General features: G+C 34.1%; 1 protein-coding gene across 4 annotated transcripts in view; it reads left to right on the top strand.

Moving 5' to 3' along the window:
- Window positions 1-20,197, top strand: part of LOC148944942 (uncharacterized) — a 50,049-nt gene extending 29,852 nt beyond the window's left edge. For all 4 annotated transcript variants that reach the window (XM_089098545.1, XM_089098544.1, XM_089098546.1 and 1 more), the window contains exons 4-6: window positions 335-398; window positions 13,610-13,777; window positions 17,182-20,197. In XM_089098545.1, coding sequence (XP_088954671.1) covers window positions 335-398; window positions 13,610-13,777; window positions 17,182-17,492 — 543 coding nt within the window. In that variant the 3' untranslated portion in view covers window positions 17,493-20,197. The remainder of the gene's footprint in view (window positions 1-334; window positions 399-13,609; window positions 13,778-17,181) is intronic.
- Window positions 20,198-24,208: the final 4,011 nt, after the last annotated feature.

Below are 24,208 nucleotides of genomic sequence, written 5' to 3'. Positions count from 1 at the left end.
GCCGTGATATTTGATTTTTTTTTTTTTTTTTTTTTAATACAAGCAATTAAATTGACATATATAATAACAGGATTGACATTGTTAAAAGATGTGTGGTTATCTGTTTGAAACTCAAGTCTATCCAAACTCTAAATAATTGTCCATATTTCCATGTGTTATTTTTTTAAAGGGTTTTTTATATTGATTTTGTTTTTAATAGAAGCAATTAAATTGACATCAATAATAACAAGATTGGCATTGCTAAAAGATGTGTGGTTATGTGTCTGAAATTCAAGTCTATCCAAGCTCTAATGATTTAATCATATTTCTGTGTGTAATTTTTTCTGTTTTTAAGCTCATTGGCAATCGGATTTCGGAAAGAACAGAGAGAAAGTCAAACGACAGTTTAAATTTTTCAGGTTAGTTTTCATTGTTTAATTAAAGCGTATTTAAGTAAAGAGTAAAGGAAAGCAATATGTTCTGTTTGTTCTTCCCTTTTTTGATTAGAATATAAGAAATAAGAACAAGGATTCTTGCTTAAACCCAATCAATTCTTTGATTAAACCTGACCTTTTTATGAAACCGATTTTGCTTAAATGATTAAATTAAAAAAACAGTTTTTTTTTTAACTGAAAGTAAGGAGCGACATTAAAACTTAAACGAACTGAAATTATTCCGTATATGAAAGGGGCTGTCCCGTCCTCAACGCCTCGTTCTTTACGCTAAAGTTTTTTATTGTTAAAAAAAAAAGTTGTTAAAAATATATATATATATATATATATATTATCACTTTCTAAACCTTGATGACTACACTATCACCTGAAAATAGTATGGACTTTCTACCATCAGGCGTTAAGGAATGGTCAAGCACTGAAAATTCAGAAAAAATTACAAAGCAACCACAAAAACTTACTTTTATAAACTTGAGGAACAAAATTGTCAGTCATCTTGACCAAACGTCACTCACATGTGGGCCACTAGATGGCAGTTCTTCAGTTACATTTTCAGGTTTTTTACGGAACATTAAGACACTAAAAAGATGAATGTCCCAGTTATTGAGGTGTCTATATATAGCCAGTATCCCCTACAAAACTATTATATTACCGCAGCATAAAAAGTTTCCGCGGCATAATTGCGGCAATATTATATTGCCGCAGCATAAAAAAAGTATTAATAATTCGATAGTAATTAATCTTCTTTTATGTGCCTGTTTTAGGGTCACAAGGCTCTGCCTTTTTGTCAAAAAGGTCTAAAGCAATAAATATTAGTAAAGTATACTTTGTTCTAGACTGTATTCCAAATTTCACTTCTGTTGTGCTGTGAGATCATTAGATGGGATGAATGTTTGGAATGATTGTTCTGATGTTTTAGATTAATCCAAAGGATAGTTTGGAAAAAGTTTTAAAGAAAATTAAGAGCTATATTAAATTTATGACGAGTGGAAATTGTGTCGCATAATATTACGATCCTGAAACCAAGCATAAACTATTATGAATGAAAAAATAGAGCCCAGAACGATCAGAAATTAAAATAAATAATTCCACAAGAAACAAGATAATAGATAATGCTTCAATGAAAAAATAAACTCTATAACTTAGAGGAATTATATGCCAACAGACCAGAACCATTCTGAGGATATGCTGCCATTATTATTTCGCAATCAGGTGTTTTTCCTCTTTTTAACTTTTTTATGGCAGATAAAACTAAAAACACACTGTTCTTCGCTTAAAGCTTCATCTCCAGCATCTGTAAATCTCAATAGGATGATCATAGCAAGAAATTTACTTCCTGCAAAAATCAAGCTAATATCTCTAAAATTACCACACTCAATCAATCAATCAATAAATTCAATCAATCAATTTATTCAACAAATAAATTTCCAAAAAAAAACACTTCAGCATAGACTCCTCCGTAAGGCTCTATGGCCAGGAAAAAAACAGGGGAGGAAAAATGAAACAGATATTGAAAAAAAATATTTCAACATAATATATTTAAACCTTTCTGAAACTCAACACAAGAGAAAAAAAATCAAAAATAAAAGAATGGAAAAAATACAATGTTTAAAAGACTAAAACTGTAAGAATATAAGAGACCCCCCCCCCCCCCCCAAAAAAAAAAGAAAGAAAAAAAGAATAAAATATCCCTAAAATAAAACTAGACAAAAAAAAAAGGCAGAGTTTCAGAGTTTTCAGAGTTTAGAGTTATTATTTACCAATAAATACAAAATGGAAATATAATACCCTTATTCACCTCGAAAGGCTGCATGGCAAGGGATACAAGGGGGATAAAAAAAATTACACAATATACACAACAACCAAAAAAAGAGAATAATAGCCAAATAACATACAAGATTAAAAAGAGAACATACCTGAGGCCTGGGAGTCAAAGCGCAGAGAAGACAACCGTACACCTTGAAATAAACACTCAGGGGACATCATTCTTATCACCAATAACCTTATCATCATTCAAATAAACAAACTCATTCTTATCACCTCTCATATAGCGGGGTTTGATTAGAGTTATCCTAAAATCGCTAGGTATTTCCCCTTTTATTAAAACTATATTCATAATCTTCAGTAAGCTCATAACCACCATATTTACAAAACTCATTTACCAAACTATCAGCAACCAGGGCCTTGACATTTTCTAGTCCTTTTAGTTCTGTCCTTAACTCTTCCTCACAAATAAAACTTCCTTCTGATTCAAAGTGTCACAAACTTGTTCGTTCTTTTGTACGTCTTTTCACGCTTCTGTAACTCTATCACTGTCTCAAAATGTTTTCGGTATTTCAAAATTGGTCTCAGTATCACATTCTTAAAATCTTCTGTTCATCTCTGTTTCCTTATCAATCATTGTAGTGCCGTTCCTGTCTTAAACTAGGGCAAGTCCTAATTGACGGTTCCTTCTCAATTTATTAACATGCCAGTATAATAACTCAATATTATGCGGACTAGCTGCATCTTCCAGATCTTCAGCAATTTTATTGATGTTCTCCACTTCATATCTCCTTAATTCATTTTTAAACATTTCTCCACTTTCTTTATATTCCTTTTATTTTGTGCAATCTATCATTCAACTAATTCTTGTACAAGCCCCTCCATTCTGTTACGTTAAGCATTGTCACTAATATTCCTAGCTTGTGTTTCTAACTCTCTTTTCTAAGACTCCATCAGTGACTTCATAAACTAATTTCCTGAAATTAGTCCATCCATCATCTTTATTGTCAGATTCTAGACCCTCCAGTTTATTATTTGAATGTTCCTGGAAGGTAGTTACCCTTCCTAAATTTATCTTTAAATTAACCCTAGGAACTTCTTGAAGATGATCTTTCTTTCTAACATCAATAAAAGCAACATCTTAGCAACTTCTCTCAGACAATAATTTAGAATTTGAAACTTCTAGACATTCAGGTTTCAAGTCATTCTGGGCATTTATTTGCAGCTATAGCTCATGATTTAAAGTTTCTTCTAATTTTTTGAAAATCACTTGTTCTAACTAAACCTACGAGTTCTACCACTGATTTTGGCAGTCTTTAGAATTAAGAATTCTAAAAAAAAAACAACTAAAAAACATTTTTGGTGTTTTTATGTTACGCTGGAAAATTAAAATAGTCGGTAAATAAATTGGTAAATCTTATTAGGGAAAATTGGAAAATGTGTTGTTCCCAACACCAATTAAACTAGCTATATTTCTTCCATTGTTGAAGGTTGTTGACGTGCCTCAGTCGTATAGAAATGTGTCTTTTTTATTAATTTGAATATGGCCAACTAAATTTTAAATGTAATCACGCGGTAGGTAATATGACTGCAATATCTTTTAATGTCTAAATTTTTTCCGATTATTTTTATTATTTAGTTTTTGTTTCTTTTTTTTTAAAGCACAATGTAATAAATATTTAATGTTCTCTATAATTTGTAATGCTAGAAGGATCTCTTATAAGGGCTTTAGTATCTATCAATTTTTAATTTCTCTAGAAGTTAAAGAAACATTTCCAGATTTTAGCGAAGATACTTCTGGAAAGGAATATCCTATTTTACCTCCGAAATATACAGATATTCCTTTAAAGGTTTCTTCTCGCGCATTTGAACAGCTTAATTTTAATTTAAAGCTATTTAAGCTTGAATCACATATTCGTGAAAATAGAAGTTAATTTTTGGACATCTTGATTTTTTTTTATTATTCAGTCCAAAACCCATCTGACTTGCCTCGAAAACGTACTGGAAAATGATCCGGATTTCTTGCGTCCACTCTAAATGTTTTGTTAGGGCACCGTGTTGAATATTTTCGTCGCAGAGACGTGTATGATTAAGGCACCAAGGGCATTAAAATGAAAACGTTTCCCCCCCTCACTCTATCTTAGATCTATTCATTACTGAAAACAGTGATTATTTTTTTAGTTCTTATTAAACTGTTAAGATAATTTCTATTATTAAATTCTCATGCATATGGCAATATATAATTGCCACACTGAATCGTGAGGTTAAAAAAAGCGTGATATTATCTTTTTTATACAGAAAACAGAACGAAACACTTATGCTGCCATTTTACTGGCATCGATTTTTCTATAAATTCTATAATTCTATAAAATCTATAAATTCTAAATTATTTTTCTATAATTTTCTATAATTCAGTCTGAATTTTCTGTAGTCATTATTTACAACTCTTTTGTATCGAATAGATCGATACAAAAGGGGGAACATCGAATAGAAGGGAACACTGAGAATATGTCAAAATTAAGTAAGAAAAGTGTTTTTTTTTTAATAAAAGAAAGGAAAAAAATAATTTAATAATTTGTCAATAGTCAATTTAATGGGGAAATACAGCAAAATAAGATAGCCTAATTGGTCTTTTTAAAAATATTTTCCTTTAGAAAAGTCAATTAACTATTAATTTGAAGTTTTGAACCTTGAAAAATTTTAATAATGAACATATTAGTGAATCGCTTGAATTTTGACTGTTTAGTGATATATACATTTTGTTTTAGTCCTTGGTTAGTTACAAGATGACAAGGTTTTGTTCTTGAACAGTTTCAATCATTAAGTCACTATTTTTGCTGTTTTTATCCTGTTTACTGGCAATTAATGGTAGATCCTGTCTTTCTCAAGCAATCAGAAAAGCTAAAATGTCTAGTTTTACATGTTGACATAAATTTTTGCACATATTCTGCTGTTCTTTTTTTTTTTATAATTGCATTTGCAATAGATGATTTTTAAACACCAATTTACCATTGGATATTGCCCGAAATTCTATGTCTTCTTCATAGTTTTACTTTCAAAAAAATATCTGAAGAATTGAAACTGGTTCACAATATCTTCAATCGTGCGACTCTCTTTTCTTATTAAACAATTCGTGGTAACGAACTGTAAGTAAGGAGTAACCCGGCTCAATAGTAACCGAAACTCTAAAAAACGGAATTTTGGTACTAATAGATACATCAGAAGAATCAGATTTTTATGCTCATTTCAAATATATAAGTTTCATCAACGGTTTACCCATCAAAGGTTTAGCGCCTGAGAAAATTTGCCTTATTTTTGAAAAAAGGGGGAAACAATCCCTAAAAGTCATAGAACTTTAATGAAAATTACACCATCAGATTCAGCGTATCAGAGAACCCTACTGTGGAGGTTTCAAGCTCCTATCTGCAAAAATGTGAAATTTTGTAATTTTTTTTGCCAGAAGAAAGATTGAATGCGTGTTTATTTGTTTTTTTTTTCCAGGGGTGATCGTATCAATCTAGTAGTCCTAGAATATCGTGAGAGGGCTCATTCGAACGGAAATGAAAAGTTCTAGTGCCCTTTTATAAGTGACCAAAAAAATTAGAGGGCAACTTGGCCCCCTCCCGCGCTCAATTTTTTCCTGAAGTCGCCCAATCAAAATTTTGAGATAGCCATTTTGTTCAGCATAGTCGAAAATCTAATTATTATGTCTTTGAGGATGACTTAATCCCTCACAATTCCCGGGGGAAGGGCTGCAAGTTATAAACTTTGCCCATTGTTTACATATAGTATTGGTTATTGGGAAGTATACAAGCGTTTTCAGGAGGAATTTTTTCCTAGTTGGGGTTCGCGGTCGGAGTAGGGGTTACGGGGGGAGGATATTTCCTGGGGGGAAAGGACATTTCTATGAAGGGGGTGCCAGATTTCCCAGCATTATTTAAAAAACGATCAGAAATTAAATAAAAAGACAAGTTTTTTCAACTGAAAGTAAGGAGCAACATTAAAACTTAAAACGAACAGAAATTATTGCGTGTATGAGGGGGCTCGCTCCTTAGTCAATACCTCGCCCTTTACGCTAAAGTTTTTTTCAGTACTTTCAAAAGAGCTACCTAATCTAATTTACTGACCTTTGTGATTATGGGGCTTGTTATTCGAACAAAATTCGAACTTTATCGTAAGAACGAGGTATTGAATAGGGGGAGAACTTCCTAATATACCTAATAAAAACATACGAATATGGAAATTCGTTACGTAAGTTAATTCGTAAGTTACGTCAGAACAAAATTTCGAGGAAGCCAATTAGCCAAAAAAAGGAAAATTAATACGCAAATTTTGTTTTAATTATTCATGTAGGGTGAGCCAAAATCAAAGCTGCATTAATTCAAAAATGTTCCGAAATTAACTAAAAACAACAAGTTTTTTTTAACTGAAAGTAAGAAGCGACATTAAAACTTAAACGAACAGAAATTATTCCGTATATGAAAGGGGCTGTCCTCTCCTCAACATCTCGCTCTTTATGCTAAAGTTTGACTCTGTCTCACAACTTTATTTTTTAAAACAATAAAAAACTTTAGCGTAAAGAGCGGGGCGTTGAGAAGGGGAAAGCCCCTTTCATGTACGGAATAATTTCTGTTCGTTTTAAGTTTTAATGTCGCTCCTTACTTTCAGTTAAAAATGCTTGTTTTTTTTTAGTTTTAATTTAACAGCAAATGCTAAACAAGCTGCAGGACAAAACGAGTTATGTTCGCCTCAATATGAACGAGAACATTTAATTTTGGCACTATATATATATCCCTAATATATAGCTATTAGGGATCGGGATAAAATAAATAACGTACTTTTAGGATTAAGATAAGTAAGTGTTAATGATAAAGCCCTAATATGTCTCTCCATTAATTGAATTTAGTGAAATATAATAGATTCTTTGTTAAAATGGGTTTTCTGCTGTCTTTACTCAAGTTTCTGTCTTTGATTGGTTGAAATATTTACAACAATAGTGTTTGGAATGATTTTAAAAAGAGGATAACAGTAGCAGGAAATATGATAATATGACCTATTGAAAAAAAGCAATGTAACTGCAAATTGCTAAACATATAGTGGTATGAAAATATGTTATACAAATATCATCACAGCTCTTAGAATTTCTTTATTGCTATTTCCCAAATATTATGACTGTTTTCCTGACAATCCACTCCTCTGCCGTAGTGGTTCCAAATATAGCCCTAATAATATGTTCTCCCTTTTAATTGAATCTCGTGATACATCATAGAGTCACCTGGAAGCAGAAATGGCGTAAGTGAAGAACACAAAATTTCGAGAAAAGTGCGTTTGAATGTTTGCAACCTTGCAGAACAGAAATGGTTGGAGTAAAAAATGCAAAAAAGTACATGTTGAAAAATATGGCATTATAAAGGAATGGTGAGAATTTTCAAGCAAAATATCAAAGAGTTCCGGCACAATAAATTGCCAAAATTCTGTTACGTCAATTGGGTTTTAACAGTTGGTCAACTTGTTCAAAACGTCAAAACCGGTTCAAGCATGTTAAACACCAGACATGCAACTTACGGTAAAACTAACCTGTAAGGTGTGAGTAAAAACTGAGTAAAACTTTTAAAGAAATTTAGATATAATATATTAACAAATGGATGTAAAAGAATGTCAAGAAACGGGTAAATTTAAGTGTCATAATTATGCCTTTCGTCCCCCCCTTGTCTTGATGTGCGACAGCTTTCTCTTCGGAACATTTCTCAACTCTAGCACTTTGGAACTGGGCGGTTTACTTGAAACATCTTTGGCAGTTTTATGACCCTTCCTTGAAACAAGTCCTGGCAAGTTCTTTGTGAAGAATGCTCGGTAGTAATTTGCATCGACAACTGGCATGAATCGCATGATGACAGGATATCTTTTATCTTGTCGTCTAACAAGTTCATGACCAAAATGATAGGATTTGGAACCTTGAGATTCTCAACTACCCTTACCTCTTACATGCCTTTCCTCTTCACTCCCTGAAAGGTTATCTCTGGGGAAATTTGGACAACTTAACAATGATCATCTGCAAAACACTATTTGTGCCATACTCTTTTCCAGAAATTCTGGCGGAATTCGAGTCATTTGACCTTTGAGAAAGGCACTGCTGAATATGTCTTATAGGTTTTCGAACATGCCTGGTAATTCAGAAAATGTAATGGTTGCAACTGAATGATCACATATGGATTTTGACGCTTTGCTTTGATCAATTTTTTTTACTAGGTCTGGAGGCGGGTACACTTCCTGGTTCTTAAGTGCCCTCTCAATAACACTATGTATTGCATCTACTTCTTGAATAAGAGAGTGTCCTGGCTCACAATATTTCATAATAATTGTCTCAACCTGTGGATTTTTGAGTAGGACGTTCTACATATTGCTCATGATGAAGTTTTTGTTTTTCCGAACGCATGAATCTGACCATGTTATTAACTTCCCAATATCGGGAAATGTCTGAAACACTTTATCGATAAAAGCTGCAAAAGCACTTGCGATGTCATTTCCGCTCCTACCACCTTTCTACAGACTATTTAGCCCAAACTTGAAACTTCTGATATCATACGTACCTTCCAGCATCTTCCAGAAGTTTCTCCACGTTTCCAGCAGTAGCAAACAATTTTCTATTTAATCTTCTGTTTCTCATTGTGTTTGTTTACGTTTTCTAAATCCTTTCTTCTAGAAAGTATAGGCGAATGCGCAGATACTCCAAAAAGTCCTCTGTCAAGAGTGCATAACTGACACGTTAATTACGCTTCCAACAGAACGAAAAAAATGCAAGTTACGTCAAAACGGTTTTGACTGATAACTCAATTTCGATTATAAGTGCCTAATAAGCCAATTCCGAGTAAGTACAAATTCCGAGCAAGAAGTAAGTAATACGCCAATTCCGCTTCCAGGGGACGATAGGCTCTCTATTCAAAGATGTTTTTAAAGCTTAATCTCAACCTTAATGCAGTATTTTTAGTGTAGCTTTTTGCTTCCGTAAAATACAACGGAATATATTATAGATTATCTATAAGGATCTAAAAAAGTTGATAAATACTAATAATGCTACTAGTAACAGCTCACACCTGCACCACGCTGCCTGAAATCGATGCAGCTGTAGACGGTCTTCAATTTCCCCTAAATTCTTTTTACGGCCTTCTGCCGCCCCTATTGGGATCATCCTGTTTTGTGTTTGATCCTTGACGGATTTCCAAAGATTGTCCTTTGTGGGCATCCGTCAAGGATCAAACACAAAACAGGATGATCCCAATAGGGGCGGCAGAAGACCGTATAAAGAATTTAGGAAATTAAAGACCGTCTACAGCTGCATCGATTTCGGCAGCGTGGTGCAGGTGTGAGCTGTTACTAGTAGCATTATTAGTATTTATCAACTTTTTTAGATCCTTATAGATAATCTATAATATATTCCGTTGTATTTTACGGAAGCAAAAAGCTACACTAAAAATACTGCATTAAGGTTGAGATTAAGCTTTAAAAACATCTTTGAATAGAGAGCCTATCGTCCCCTGGAAGCGGAATTGGCGTATTACTTACTTTGAACCCCCTTACTAATGAAAAGGGGGCTCAGAAGTCTGGGACGTGTTTTGCATATGACAGATCTGTCATATGCAAAACACGTTCCAGACTTCTGAACCCCCTTTTCTTTATAGACCAAGAAAGGGGCATAGAACAAAAGTTTTGCATAAATTGTTTTTGACATACCATAAGACAAAAGGGTACAAAAATTATCAGTACTCAATTCCTATGGCAAACATTTAACAAATCATTCCTCTCTTAATAAGCACTCATGATCTTCTAATTCATCAGCAAATCCCATCTCTCTTCATCAGACCTGAGACTAGGAGCTTATTGTCCATGTATATGAGACGTAAATCTTAGTCAAAAGTTTTTCACTCATCAGAACCCAAGTCCTAGAAAGGGATAAAGAACCACATTTGTTTTGCACAGATAGTCGTTTGACATGCCATAAGCAAAATGAGAACAAATTCCTTGGGAAAAACCTATAATAAATCACTGTTCTCTTCTTAAGCACTTAGAAATTTACCGTCCATGCATATGAAACGTAAATTTTTGTCAAAATATTTAACTAAAATTAGGAAGTGTTTAAGGGAAGTTTAAGTTGAGGGTCTTCCGTCGAACTTGAAAAATAGTTGAGAAGGATAAATAAAAATTTTAGGAATAAGTTCAGTGCTAAAATATACCCTAGCTATTATTTTGCAAAACCACTATCTCCGCTGAATTCTTGTTTCTAGCTCTTAAATTTGGGACAGGTCCACATGTCCACGTCTTGAAAACTAAAAAACCTTAGTTGTAGGTTGTCAATTTTTTTCATGTATTCCAGTTTAAGAAATGTGATGCCTATTTTTCAGTACTATTTCATGCCTTATCTAGAGTTTTATCCTAAGTTTAAGATGTTGTTTTACTAATCTTTAAGACTATATAGTCTGAACCATGTTTGAGTGAAGGTAAAAGGTTCACGATAATTTTCTGTGCCTCATTTGACCATTAGACTCACTTCACAAGGTTTCACTTTATTAACACAAGATTGCAAAAGGTTATCGTAGTTCAGTAACCTTTGAAGGAAGAAGGAGAACATGTGGGTGCTTCAAAACAATTTGCAGGGGGATCATTGAAGCTTTGGATCCATTCATGGGAGGTTCATTCTCCTAACCCTATTAATTTCTAAGATAGCAAAATGCCCCTAAACTGGTATTTTTGCTAGAAATAGAAGAAAATTAACAGGAATGACGTAGAAAAGCTAAAATACCTCCCCTGCAGATACCTGGGACCTACGCTCTTCCTTATCTACAGAAACGACATGGGAGATAACCTCGCAAACCCTCTGCATCACTTTGCCGACGATACCACGACACACTCAGCTGTCCCTAAACACGAAGACCCAACACATGCCTCCCTTTCCCTACAGATGGATCTTTTGAAAATTGAAAAGTGGTCTGATGCATGGATGATCAACTTCAATGCATCGAAAACAAAGGAGCTTCTTATTACCCGATCAAAGGTGCCACGTGAAAACCCCAGTTTCATTTTCAAAAATGAAACTATAAAGAGAGTCAACGAGCTTCGTCTGGGGATTAATTTCTCCACTGATCTCTCTTGGAACAACCACCTTGATCGGGTGAGAACCTCCTGCGCAAGAAAGCTGGTTAGTTTCTCTTCGCTGCAAAAACCTTCTTCCATCAAGCTCAATCATCCCACTCTACAAGTCTTGCATCAGACCCATAGCTGAATATGGATGCCCGCTATTTGCTGGTGCTCCGAAAACGCTGTTGGCACCACTTCAGAAGATCCAGAATAGGGCAAATAGGGCGGGCTGCGCCTCTACACAAGAATTGTTCCAGCCTCTAAATGAAAGGTTTGATGTAGCGTCGATGGCTGTTTTCTACAAGTACATGAATTCGCCTCCCTCAGACGAGCTCTCTCGAATTGTGCCCCCCTTTGTCCAGCCGACAAGGCAGACACGAAGGCAGACAGCTCGGTCCAATTATCTAAAGGAGGATACGCCGAAAACCGAGTACTTGAGGAACAGCTTCATCCGGCGTTGCACTTCTATCTGGAACGATCTTCCTGGGGATATTATCCCTGCAAATCCCCCTGTTGACACCTTTAAAAGAAGGTTTAATAGGCATTTAAAACCTCGAGGCCATTGAAAGAGGTAAATGAATAGCGGCATATCAGATACTTTGAAGTACCCGGCGCCGTGAATATTGGAATAAAAAAAAAAAAAAAAAAAAAAATACCAGATGCTATTTAACCTGAACAATCCCTAGAATTTGGTTTATGTTGGTTGGAATTCAAACTGTTGTCACTGGATGTATTGTCTGGCCTTTTGTTCTATTGCTGAAGTTTTTATTCTAAGAATTCTTCTAATTTCTAAGATGGCAACCCCTTAAGATGGAATTGTAACTAGAAATAAAGTTTAGTTTCTTAGGATGGGAATTTAAATGCCTAAGAATCTTAGGAGAGAAGTTATAAAATTATTTCCCTATAAAAAATATATTCTTCATAGTAGAGGTACATACTAAATATGACGAACTTGGATGGATAAAAAAACATGTTTTAAAAGTTATAATGTAATACCCCTAGCGTTCCCTGGAATATTGCGTACTCGTATTTTTGTCATTTTTATTTTACAAATTACCTTCTGATTTAGTTTCACATACTCCTTAGTTTTTTCTGAAAGTTTCAACTTAATACTGTGTTCTGTTCCTGAGATATTGCATCTATGCCATTTCGCGAACCTAAATCACCGTAAATTCTTCTGATTTAGTATATTAGTAGTGGTAATTACAGTAGGAGTTGTAGCTGTTGTAGTAACTGTTCCAAATAATTGTCGTGACAAGCCGTCGCAGTAGCAGTAATTATCTAAATAGTAGTTGGAGCCTACTGAATTGTAGCCAATTAAAGGTTTCAGCTGAATATCCTCAGCCGCTCGTAAGATGTTGCTGATACGCCCTTTTAATCATCTTCATGCCCATATTTTGTTTTTGTTTTAGTTCCATACCCCTTTTAGTATGCTCTGAAAGCTGTTCTTGAGGTATCGTAGATGCACCCTTTTAACAACATTTGGTGCACGTGCTATATTTTAGTTTAGTTCATCATTTCCTACAACATTGCTTGGAAGTTTCAACCTAATACTTGAGCTCTTCCTGGGATATTGCAGAGATGACTCTTCGGCAATTCGTATTTGCAACACGTCTTTTGATCGAAGTTTACTTCCCCTCAAATTTCCCTGAAAGATTCAGTTTAATTCTGTAGTCTGCTACTGAAATACTGCATGTATGCAATGTTAACAACCTGGAGGGATATAAACTCTTTTGATTTAGATCAGTTTTAGTCGCAGTAGTAGTTGCTAAAGCCCTGAAAGTTTTACCTTAATGTCGTACGCCATTGATGAGAGCCAATGTTGCAGGCTCTTAGTTTTTTTCAAGACCGATGATACAATAGGTAAACCCTGGGTAACTTGCATGCTTACCGCACTTGGCCTAAAGGCCCTGGCGTTTAATCCTTCTTTTTTAGAAATATGACTACATAAACAAAATTTGCTTGGATGTCTTGTTGCGGGAAAGCAGCTAAAGGGGGGTTTACCTATAGCTTTTGACTCTTAAAAGGACACTCAAAATTTAATTTTCTATTCGAATAGGCCACCTCGAAAGTTTCAACGACAATTTCTTCCATGCTTAGTGTTCCGGGAAAAAAGCAAATGCAAGTAACGCATAGAGCCTGAAAAACACAGAGCTATTGTGCTGCTTATTATTGTCAGTTCTCGTGACTAACACGTAATGAATATAAATTGAGTAGGATTTGTTTGATAATCTTGGTTGTCGACAATTTTTATGTCAATTATTAATGTTTTGTTCTCGTAGTTAAAGATGCTATACCAAGTCACAATGAGGAGGTCTTCGGCATCCCAAATGTTTTTTGGTTTCCTAAATGTGAAGATGTTCCTTTGAGCAATTTTTTGGGCGTTTCAGGCCCTGGTGAACTTCAAACTGACACCCAGGAATCAGGCGCTACGTCTCTTGATAGGCAAGGTATATCTCAATTTTTTTTTTCTTAGAATCAAATGTATTGTATATAGGCTGTTTCAAAAACTGGGACGGACAAGTGAACTAAATACTATGAATTTAGACTGCCCGTAAGATGGCGTTTTCTCTTGTCTCATCCCATTATTCTAAATGCTAAACCGTTTTTTTTTTTGGTCTAGGAGTAACTTTTCAAATCGTCACTTGAAAGAGGTTTGCTGAAATTTGTTTTCTAAAAGCAAAAAAATATAGCGTACACCTAAAGTGTTCATATTTCTTTATAAATCACGATTTAAATTCGCGTATTATCATTCTGAATTCTTGATTGTAGATTTTTATTTTGAATATATATGTATATATATATATATATATATATATATATATATATATATATATATATATATATATATATATATATATATATATATATATATATATATATATATATATATATATATATATATATATATATATATATATATATATATATATATATATATATATACATATATATACATATATATATATATATATATATATATATATATATATATATATATATATATATATATATATATATATATATATATATATATATATATATATATATATATATATATATATATATATATATATATATATATATATATGTATAAATTTATAAATAATTGATGGTGCAAACTTTCGCTTTTTAGGCCTTCCTAAAGGTATTATATACCTGGTTACGTTGAAACCTGTAGGTCTTATTAACGTATCGAGTTGTTTGTATCAAACAAAAAAACAAATTAATTTCAAAATTGTCAGGTATTTACAAGTTTGAATTAAAACATTAAAATTATTGCTCAGACACCATAAATATTTTACAGTTTACATAATAACTTTAGCAATTCTGAACTGAACTTAAAAAAAAATTTTGATTTTTTTTCACTTCTTAAATACTTTCCATTTGTAATGTTGTATGTGTCATAGATATAAAAACAATACATACACTCTTGTGGTGTGTGTGTGGGGGGGGGGGGGGGGAGAATAACATAACTCATCAAACTTTTGGTTTTCTTTTTTAAGGTTTTTGAATTGTTGTAATCCCTTTCAAAATATATGCCAATATTTTTGCAATTACCTGTTTTTTGCTCTTTAAGCAATTTAATAAAAACATCCCTATACATGAAAATATATAAAATATTTTTGCAATCCCCAGTTTTTTGCGCTTTAAGCAATTTAATGTAAAATTGTCCATGCAGGAAAATCTTCAATTTTTCCAGACAGGTGTGAATGACGTCACTCATAAATATTTTTTTTTTTCAAAATTAAGGGTCTTAACGAATTTTCTCAGACTTCTGATCTATCTAGATCGTTTTTTTTTTTTTCAAAATATCCCCAAATACCATTTCTCCCGAAAAAAAAATACGGAGCCGTTTTCGAGAACGTACATAAATAAATATAGTTAATGGAATGAAATATGCTCATTAATGGAATGAAGCAGATAAAAAATGGGCCTGAAATGTATTATTTGTTCATATTTTCCTAATTTATGTTAGTTTTTCATCTTCTAAGCATTTTTGCATGAATCTTGACTCCCAAACCTTATGGAGGAGCTTATAATTTGCTTCGCCAAAGTCTTATTGTAGAAAATTCTCTGATGCATTAAAGACAGTACAAGATTAGGATGTGTTTACTACCTATTTTGTTATTATTGTCGAAATTTCAACTTTTACTCTAATTCCTTCTTTTCCTCTTCTTGATTTGAGTGTTATCTTTGACCTACTTTTCTTAAATCAGTGGTTTTAGAACAAGATGAAACGTGATTTTGAACAACTATAGAAAAGGTATGGGAAAATAAACAACAAAATTAAACATTAAATTATGTAGGAAAAAGCGACACAGTGAAATTTTCTGTTAGAAGACAAAGTAAAATTACAATGGAATGAAGGGATATACTAGTTTGGTGTGAGATTCTGTTAAGGATAAACAGGAAGAAGGAATTAAATTTATGCCCGAATTACTTAATTCAATAGAATTGCTGATTTCAGCCTAGAATGAAGATGCGTTATTGTTGCGTCTGCAAAGATATAGAGAAAGGAGAAATTAAATCGATGCCTGAATTTCTTAACCTAACTAGAATAAAATGAAGTTATTTTGGTGTCAGTGAAGGATAAACTGGAAAAAGGAATTGAATTCATGCCGAAAAAAAAAACTGTGTGAGTGATGTCACATTTATATACATTTTTGAGCCGCGGAAAATTACACAGGATGACTGGACTGCTGAAGAAAAAGGCATGGAACAAGAAACGGTAACTAATCAAAATGAATTGCAAACAAAAATGTGATTTAAAAGAAAAAGATAACACGATAATTATGCTTTTTTGTTATTTAGATATTTCAGAAATTACAATGGGATAAGAAATGTGTTATCTCAGTGTCTGTAAAGGATAAACAGGACTGAGGAATTGATTTCTTGTCAGGACTTCTTGATGTAACTGGAGTTCCTGGTTTGCCACACTATGACTTGAAACTAAAGCATAAAACGATGATTATGCCAATATGTAATTTAGATATTTCAGAGGGCCTAGCCATCGGAATATGCCTGGCTGCTGCTGCATCTATGACGTCATGCTAAATCAAACATGATTTTGAATGAATCCTAACAGCTAACGCAGAAGGTATGGAAAAAGTTGGAGTTAATGATGCACGAAAATGAACCGCAAACTAGATGTGTAGCTAGAAAAGATGCGACAACAAACATCACAACGAATCCCAACTTAAAATAGCACGCAACAAAATCTGCGATTACAAGAAAAACGACAGTGATAATCATATCGAATCTCAAAGGTTAGAAGAGAAGCACCAGTAAGCATCACAACGAGCCCCAGAAGAAAGCAAATCCTATAAAATGAATAATTCTTTGATGCATTAATAGGAAAGAAGAATGGAATTCTCGTCAGAATTTCTTAATTCCATTGGAATTGCTCATTTGACACCTTATTAATTAAACTTAATAGTAAGGCAATGATTATGCTAATACGTGATTAGGGAATCAAATATATATCTTGCCGTGGGTTGGACGCCTCTTGTTTCGGTATATTTTTATTTTGTATTGTTTTTCCTGTGTTTGATATTTTTATTATTAAATCTTGGAGTTAATAATAATTGGACATAATTGAAGACCAAGTTGCATTTGGAGAAGATCTTGACCACCGATTAGTATTCATTCAGTTTTGCTTTTAAAAGATGCACTGTTATAGAATAGTAAATAAAAGAACATTATAGGATTATAAAATAACGTATTTCTGGGGAATGGATTTGGATGTACTCTGTGGTGACACAGTGAAGGTCGTTTACTAAATTTTTTATTTATAATATCCTATTACAGCGTTTTAGGTTTAATCTATTCACTTAGTATATTTTTTTTTTAGGAGTTGAAGATGCTTCATCAGTTAATGGCAATACGGTCTTGAAAGCTTCATATTCTGATTTTCGCTTGCATAGGAAAAAGGACAGAAAAGACTATGAGTGCAATATATGCAATAAAAGATTTCCCTTTCATTCATATTTAGAAAGACATCAAAGAATGCATACAGGAAAAAAACTGTTTAAATGTGATGTGTGCAAAAAGTGTTTTTCTCAATCAAGCACTTTGAATCGGCACAAACGAGGCGCCTGTATGGCAAGAAACCGTTTAGATGTGATGTGTGTGAGAAAAGGTTTTCTCAGGCAGGCTCTTTAGTTTCACATCAAAGGCAGCATACAGGTGAGAAATCGTTTCAAACGTATTAAATGTGGTGTATGTGCAAAGAGCTTTTCTGATGCAGACGCATTGAGTAAGCACCGAAGAGTACACACTTGTGAGAAACCATATAAATGTGATTTATGCGAGAGAGTATTTTCACTTGAGTCGAATCTGATGTATCACCTCAGAATTCATTGTGGCAATGAATTTTTAGTTTGTAGTTTAGTTTATGTACTTGTACCCAAAAAGTTTGTAGTTTACAATAAAAGCGTGTTACAGAATAGTGATTTTCCTAGCCAGAAGAATAATTAATGAAGAATTGAATGTACTTCATTGATATAAAACGTAAAATATTCACGCAATTTATTGTTTAAATATAGCCAAGATTTGTAATTGTCTATATCAGTTCCTTTCTTTTTTGTCTAGAGTATATAGGAGTGCTGTTGTTGATGTTAAAAGTAAAGATTGCCATCGTTATATAGGATTAATCTGAAGATGAAAATTAGTCTTTAATAAGTATGGTAGATAAAGGCAATTTTATTAAGGAGATAAAGGGTCTCAAATAAGGTTCTTAGGTGGATAAAGCTACTTAAATTAGGGGGTGGATAAAGGTAGTTTTCAAAATCCTTAGGGACAATTTCAAACAATAATCTGGGTTCAATTTAACAGCAGACCCATCTCAGAGTTAACAACTTTAACTACACCGCGCTGTCTATTGGTAATGGATACGAACTCTAGTAATGAGGAGTAGCAGAGATCCTCTCCTGAAAATAAGGCCAAAAGAGAACAATTTTAGGCATTTTCTTTTGTACATATTCGAGGAGCTAACCCTGAACTGTTCCTGGGATATTGCAGATAAGCCCTTTTGACAAAATAACCCCATAGGATTCCATTCTGTTTGCTAAAAGAACCACCGTTTCTGTTCCCAATCATAGTCCAAATTTATCTATGCTATGACACCATCTATCCTTATTTCTACTGACCTGGGTGTTAAACTCTCCTAATAAAATTACCATATTTCCACCTGGGGCCCTGTCTGTTTGTTCCTGTAGTGGTGAGTTACCTCGAACTATTTAGTCGTAAAGTGAGCAACTAGAATTCTATTATTACTACCTTCCCAGCTTAAACAAGACTCAGCAACTTCTTTATTTATCATGAACGCTACTCGCTGTCTACTTACGTTTATTCTGTTACTCATTGTCTATTTAGGTTTTCTAACGCTGGGATATGAGTTTTTGAAACAGAATGTATCCTACAAAACAACCCTTTTAGTATTCTATTAAACTAAATTATCGAAAAAAGACATGCCTCTACGGGAAACAGGATCAGAGTTAGGCCCTAGGGTGAGGCATGCTTAATTAAGCTAATACCCTTCAAGGCAGGGGCTTATGAAGTCTGATTAACTGGTTACTGGATACGGATAAAAATAGAATCAGACAGAGGGTTTTACTATGAATCGTTGATGGGCTCCAAGTTTGGTTAATGGCCTCTGACCATTTATCTTTCTTTTAGCTGCGTATATAATGCATACCAGTCATTGATAGACAGTTGCTTCCAGACATTCAATTAGAATAAAAGAATCTTGACATTCAGGTTTAAAGTCATTCTAGGCAACTGGCAGTGAGTAAAAAGTCGGCACAGATCAGTCAGTGAAACGTCAATACAAGCGAAAATTTTTACTTTGTCATTAGGGCCCGACTGATATGTATTTTTGGGTCCGACACCGATACTGATATATAGGTGTCGTACTCATACGATACCGATATAATTTGCCGATTAATTCCCCTCCTCCTTATTTTTAAACCCTGCATTCTCTCCCCATATTCATACTCACGTGCTCCTCACTGGTCTATTACACACCAAAAAACAGCCTCAGTAATTCACAGTGAATTCTAAATAATGCAAAAAAGATTTATTTAGAAAATATTTACGGGTTCCTCCGTAAAGTACAATTGAGTGTAGATGAAATATTATATTTAAGGATCTAAAAGAAGTTGATAAATACTGCTAAAAGTACTACTAACCACTCACACCAGCACCAAGCTGCCTGAAGCCGACGCAGGTGCTGACGCTCTTCAATTTTTGTTAAATCCTTACCTATGAGCTTTTGCCACCACAGTTAGGGACATCCTGCTTTGTGTTTGATCCTTGATGGATGTCCATAAAGGACAATCTTTGGAAAACTGTCATTTGCGAACATGTCCCAGCCATCAGAACCCTTGTCTTATTATAGCCCTAGAAAGTGATATACAAAAATTTGTTTTTACAAAATACATTTTTTGTACAAATTGTTGTTTCGCATACATAATTTGAATGGGGACCCAAGGTTATCAGTAGGCAATTAAACATATGATAAATATGTTTAAGGTGCTGATGAATAAGAGGTTCTCATGCTCCTCTTATTCATCAGAAAATTCAAGCTATCTTCATCACATCTGATATTAGAAACTTACTGTCCATGTATATGAAACATAAATTTTGGTCATTCATTTTTTCTGAAGTTAGGTAGTGTCTAAGGATAAAGTACTAGTTAAGGGGCTTCCGGCTAAGTTGAAAAATAGCTGAATATGGTAAATAAAAATTTCAGGAATAAATTCAGGGCGCAAAACATACCATAGGAAGGTGTTATCTTACTACTATCTCTACTCAATTCTTATTTCTAGCGCTGAAAATTTGGACATACGCCTTGTGAATGGATTGTATCTGTCCACGGTTTCACAAAAAAATTTTACTTGTGAGTTGTAAATTTTTCATGGATTCTACTATTAAAATGTGATTCCTATTTTTCAGTATTATTTTATTTCTTCTCAAGGGTATTATCCTAAATTTAAGAAGTAGGTTTACAAATCTTTAAGACTCTATAGCCTAAATCAGGATTGAGGTAAGGTAAGAGATTCACGGCAGTTTTCCTGTGCCTCATTTAACCAGTGGATTGATTTCTCAAGGTTTTACTTTAATAACACAGAGATCGTAAAAGGTTACCGTAGTTCAAAAACCTTTGAAGGAAAAAGGAGGGGGTGGGAGCTTCAAAACAATTTCCTGGGGGAGCATTTAAGCTTTTGATCAATTCATGGGAGGCTCCTTATCCTAATCCTATTAATTCTGAAGATAGTTAAGTGCCATTAAACTGGGATTCTTGGTAGTAATAGAAAGAACAATTTTTTGTTAGAGGAATGGTGTAAAAAAGCTAAATACCTCCCCTGGAGATACCTTGGTCTGTAATTTGAGACAGAATTTTCACAAGCATGTGTCAAAAGATTAGGATGATATCTCAAATGTTATTTAACCTAAACAAACGATAGAATTTGGTTTACGCTGATAGGAATTCAAAATATTCTCGCTGGATGTATTGTATGGTTTGTGTCTATTGCTGAAAGTTTTATTCTCGTAATTCTTATAATTTCTAAGATGGCAAACCCATAAGCTTGAATTATAACTAGAAATAAAGTTTAGTTGCTTACGGTTGGGATAAAAATTCCTAAGAATTTTAGGGGAAAATTATTTCTCTATAAAAGATATATCATTTATAGTAGAATTACATACTAAAATTTGACGAACTTGAATGGGCATAGTAACTTTTGATTTACTTCAGCATCCTAAAAAATATGCTTCAAAAGTTCTTAATACCCCTAGCGTTTCCTGGCGTAATACCCCTAGCGTTTCCTGGAATATTGCATATATACGTTTGTTTGGCAATCTTATTTCACATACTGTCTTTTGATTTAGCTTCACATACCCCTCAGTTTTTCCTGTTAGTTTCAACTTAATGTACTGTTCCCTTCCAGAGATATTGCATCTATGCTATTTTGATAACTTAGATTACCTTAAAATCTGTTGATGTAGTTTACTAGTACTGGTAGTTTCAGTAGTAGTCGTAGCGGTTGTAGTCACTGTTCTAAGTAATTTTACTAAAATTACTAAGTAATTTTGATTGTGGTAATTATCGGGGCATTAGTCTGGTCTCTGTAGGTAGTAAATTACTTAGTAATATGATACTTTTTAGACTGAGAGATGCCGTAGCCAAAGTTTTAAGAGAAGAGCAGTGTGCGGTTTTAGAAAAGGTAGAGGATGTGTTGACCAAATTTTCACTCTTAGGCTAATAATTGAGAAGTGCCTGAGTTTTCAAACACCTTTGGTCCTCAGTTTTATAGATTATGAGCAAGCGTTCGATTCTGTTGCTAGAAGAGCTTTAGTAAAGGTTTTATCCTTGTATGGTATACCAGATAAATAAATTAAAGTGATTATTACTATGTAAGATAATAAAAGTGCTGCGGTTAAGGTAGGAAATTATGTTAGCTGCTGGTTTTGTATTAAATCAGGAGTTAATCAGGATTGTGCTTTATCCCTCTGTATATGGATTATTTTGAAGAACTTTGTTTTAAGGAGCACAGGAAAGGCAATGGAGACCACGGAATCAAATGGGGAGGAAAAAGTCTCCTGGACTTGGATTATGCTGATGATTTAAGCATCCTAGATGAAAGTGTGAGCAAAATGAATGAAGTTTTAGAGGTTTTGCGAGTTCAGGGTGCTAGAATTGGTTTGAAAAGTAATGTTAGGAAGACTAAGTCACTAAGTCTAGGAATAATTGAAGATGAAAAGGTGACGTTGGGTAATGAAAAGATTGATCAGGTGGGCAGCTTCACTTACCTTGGTAGTATCATTAGTAAAGATGGTGGGAGCAGTAAAGATGTTAAATATAGAATAGCCAAGGCTCAGAGTGTTTTTTCACAGTTAAAAAAAGTCGGGAAGAATAGGGACATAAGTCTGCAAACCAATATTAGAATCTTAGAAGCTACAGGGATGATAGTGGTCAAATATGACTCTGGAGCATTGAAGTTCAAAAAAGCAGATGAAGATTTTCAAGATATTTTCCAGAGAAATTACTTAAGGATTGTTATAGGTACCTGTCTGAATGACAATATGTCAAACAATAGGCTATACGAAAAATGTGGTTCAATACCGCTCTCTAGGGCTATAATGGAAGAAAAGTTGAGGTGGCTAAGGCAAGTTGTGCGGATGAAGGATGACAGATTGCCGAAGATTGTTCTTTTCGGCCAACCATCTAGGGCTAAACGGAAAGCAGGTCGTCCCCGTCTGGGGTGGGAGGACGCCATAAAGAAAGATTGAAAGGAAATGGGAACTTCGTGGGCGGGTGTAAAAAGGGAGGCTTTGAATAGATTGGGGTGGGGGAGGAGCGTGCGTAGCTGTGTTGGCCTCAGGCGGCTTGGTGCTGCGGTGAGTTGTTAATAGCAGTAGTAAGTAATTTTAGTTGCAGCCACAAACAGTCGCAGTAGCAGTAATAACCTAAGTAGTAGTTGGAGTAATTGTACTGAAAGTTTCCATATCCCTTTCAGCATGTCCTGAAATATGTTCTCGACGTATCGTAGATACGCCCTTTTAACAACATGAGGTGCACATACTATGTATTGGTTTAGTTCATCATATGCAACAACATGGCCTGCAAGTTTCAACGTAATACTCTGATTTCTTCCTGGGATAAAGTTGGAGTAATTGTACTGAAAGTTTTCATATCGCTTTCAGCATGTCCTGAAATATGTTCTTGACGTATCGTAGATACGCCCTTTTAACAACATGGGACGCACATACTATGTATTTGTTTAGTTCATCATATGCAACAACGTGACCTGCAAGTTTCAACGTAATACTGATTTCTTCCTGGGATATTGCAGCGATACTGTAATAGTTGTAGCTGTTGTACTTACTGGTCCAAGTTTTTGCAGTCATAGTCACAAGTAGTCACAGTAGCAGTAATATCCTAAGTATTAACTGGAGTAATTGTGCTGGAAGTTTTAACTTATTACCCCCAATCGTTCCTAAGAATTTGTGTATATGCCCTTTTAATCATCTGCATGTCCATAGTTTGTTTTGCTTTAATTCCATATCCCTTTCAGAATGCCCTAAAAGTTGCTCTTAAGGTTTCGGATGCACATACTATTGCTGTTCTTTAGCAACACTGGATGCACATACTATATTTTGGTTTAGTTCGTCATACCCAGCCCCATGGCCTGCAAGTTTCAACTTAATACCCTGAACTCTTCCTGATATATTGTATAGATGACTTTTCGGCAATGTGGGTTTGCTGCGTGTCTTTTTATTTGTGTTTACATCCCCTCAACTTTATCTGAAATTAATTTAATACTTTATTCTGTTACTGAAATACCATATGTATTTTATTTTGACAACCTGGATGGATATAAACTGTTGATATAAGCTGTAGTAGCAGTAGTAGTTATTAAAGCCCAGGAAGTTTCACCTTAATATCATAAGCCACTGATGAGAGCCATTGCTGCATGCTCATAGTTTTTTAACGTACCCTGAAATATATTGTATAGATGCCTTTTCGGCAATGTGGGTTTGCAGCTTGTCTTTTTATTTATGTTTACATCGACTCGACTTTCCCTGACAGATTCAGTTTAATACTTAATTATGTTACTTAAATAATGTATGTATGCCATTTTGATAACCGTGGTGGGTATAAACTTTAGTTTATTTTAGTAGCGGTAGTAGTTGTTAAAGCCCAGAAAGTCTTATCTCAATACCGTATGTCATTGCTGCATGCTGATAGTTCTTTACCGATTTTGTTCACCATGTCCTGAAAATTTTAAATTAATACCTTTAGCTGTGCCTGAGATATCACAGATACTCATTTTTAATCACACTTGACACGCTCTGGGTCTTTTGATTTAGTTTCA

Source organism: Artemia sp. Qi Xiang Cuo, chromosome 13 (genome assembly GCF_049724085.1).
Source record: "Artemia sp. Qi Xiang Cuo chromosome 13, ASM4972408v1, whole genome shotgun sequence".
Lineage (NCBI taxonomy): Eukaryota > Metazoa > Arthropoda > Branchiopoda > Anostraca > Artemiidae > Artemia > Artemia sp. Qi Xiang Cuo.
This window is presented reverse-complemented; position numbering and strand designations above follow the sequence as displayed.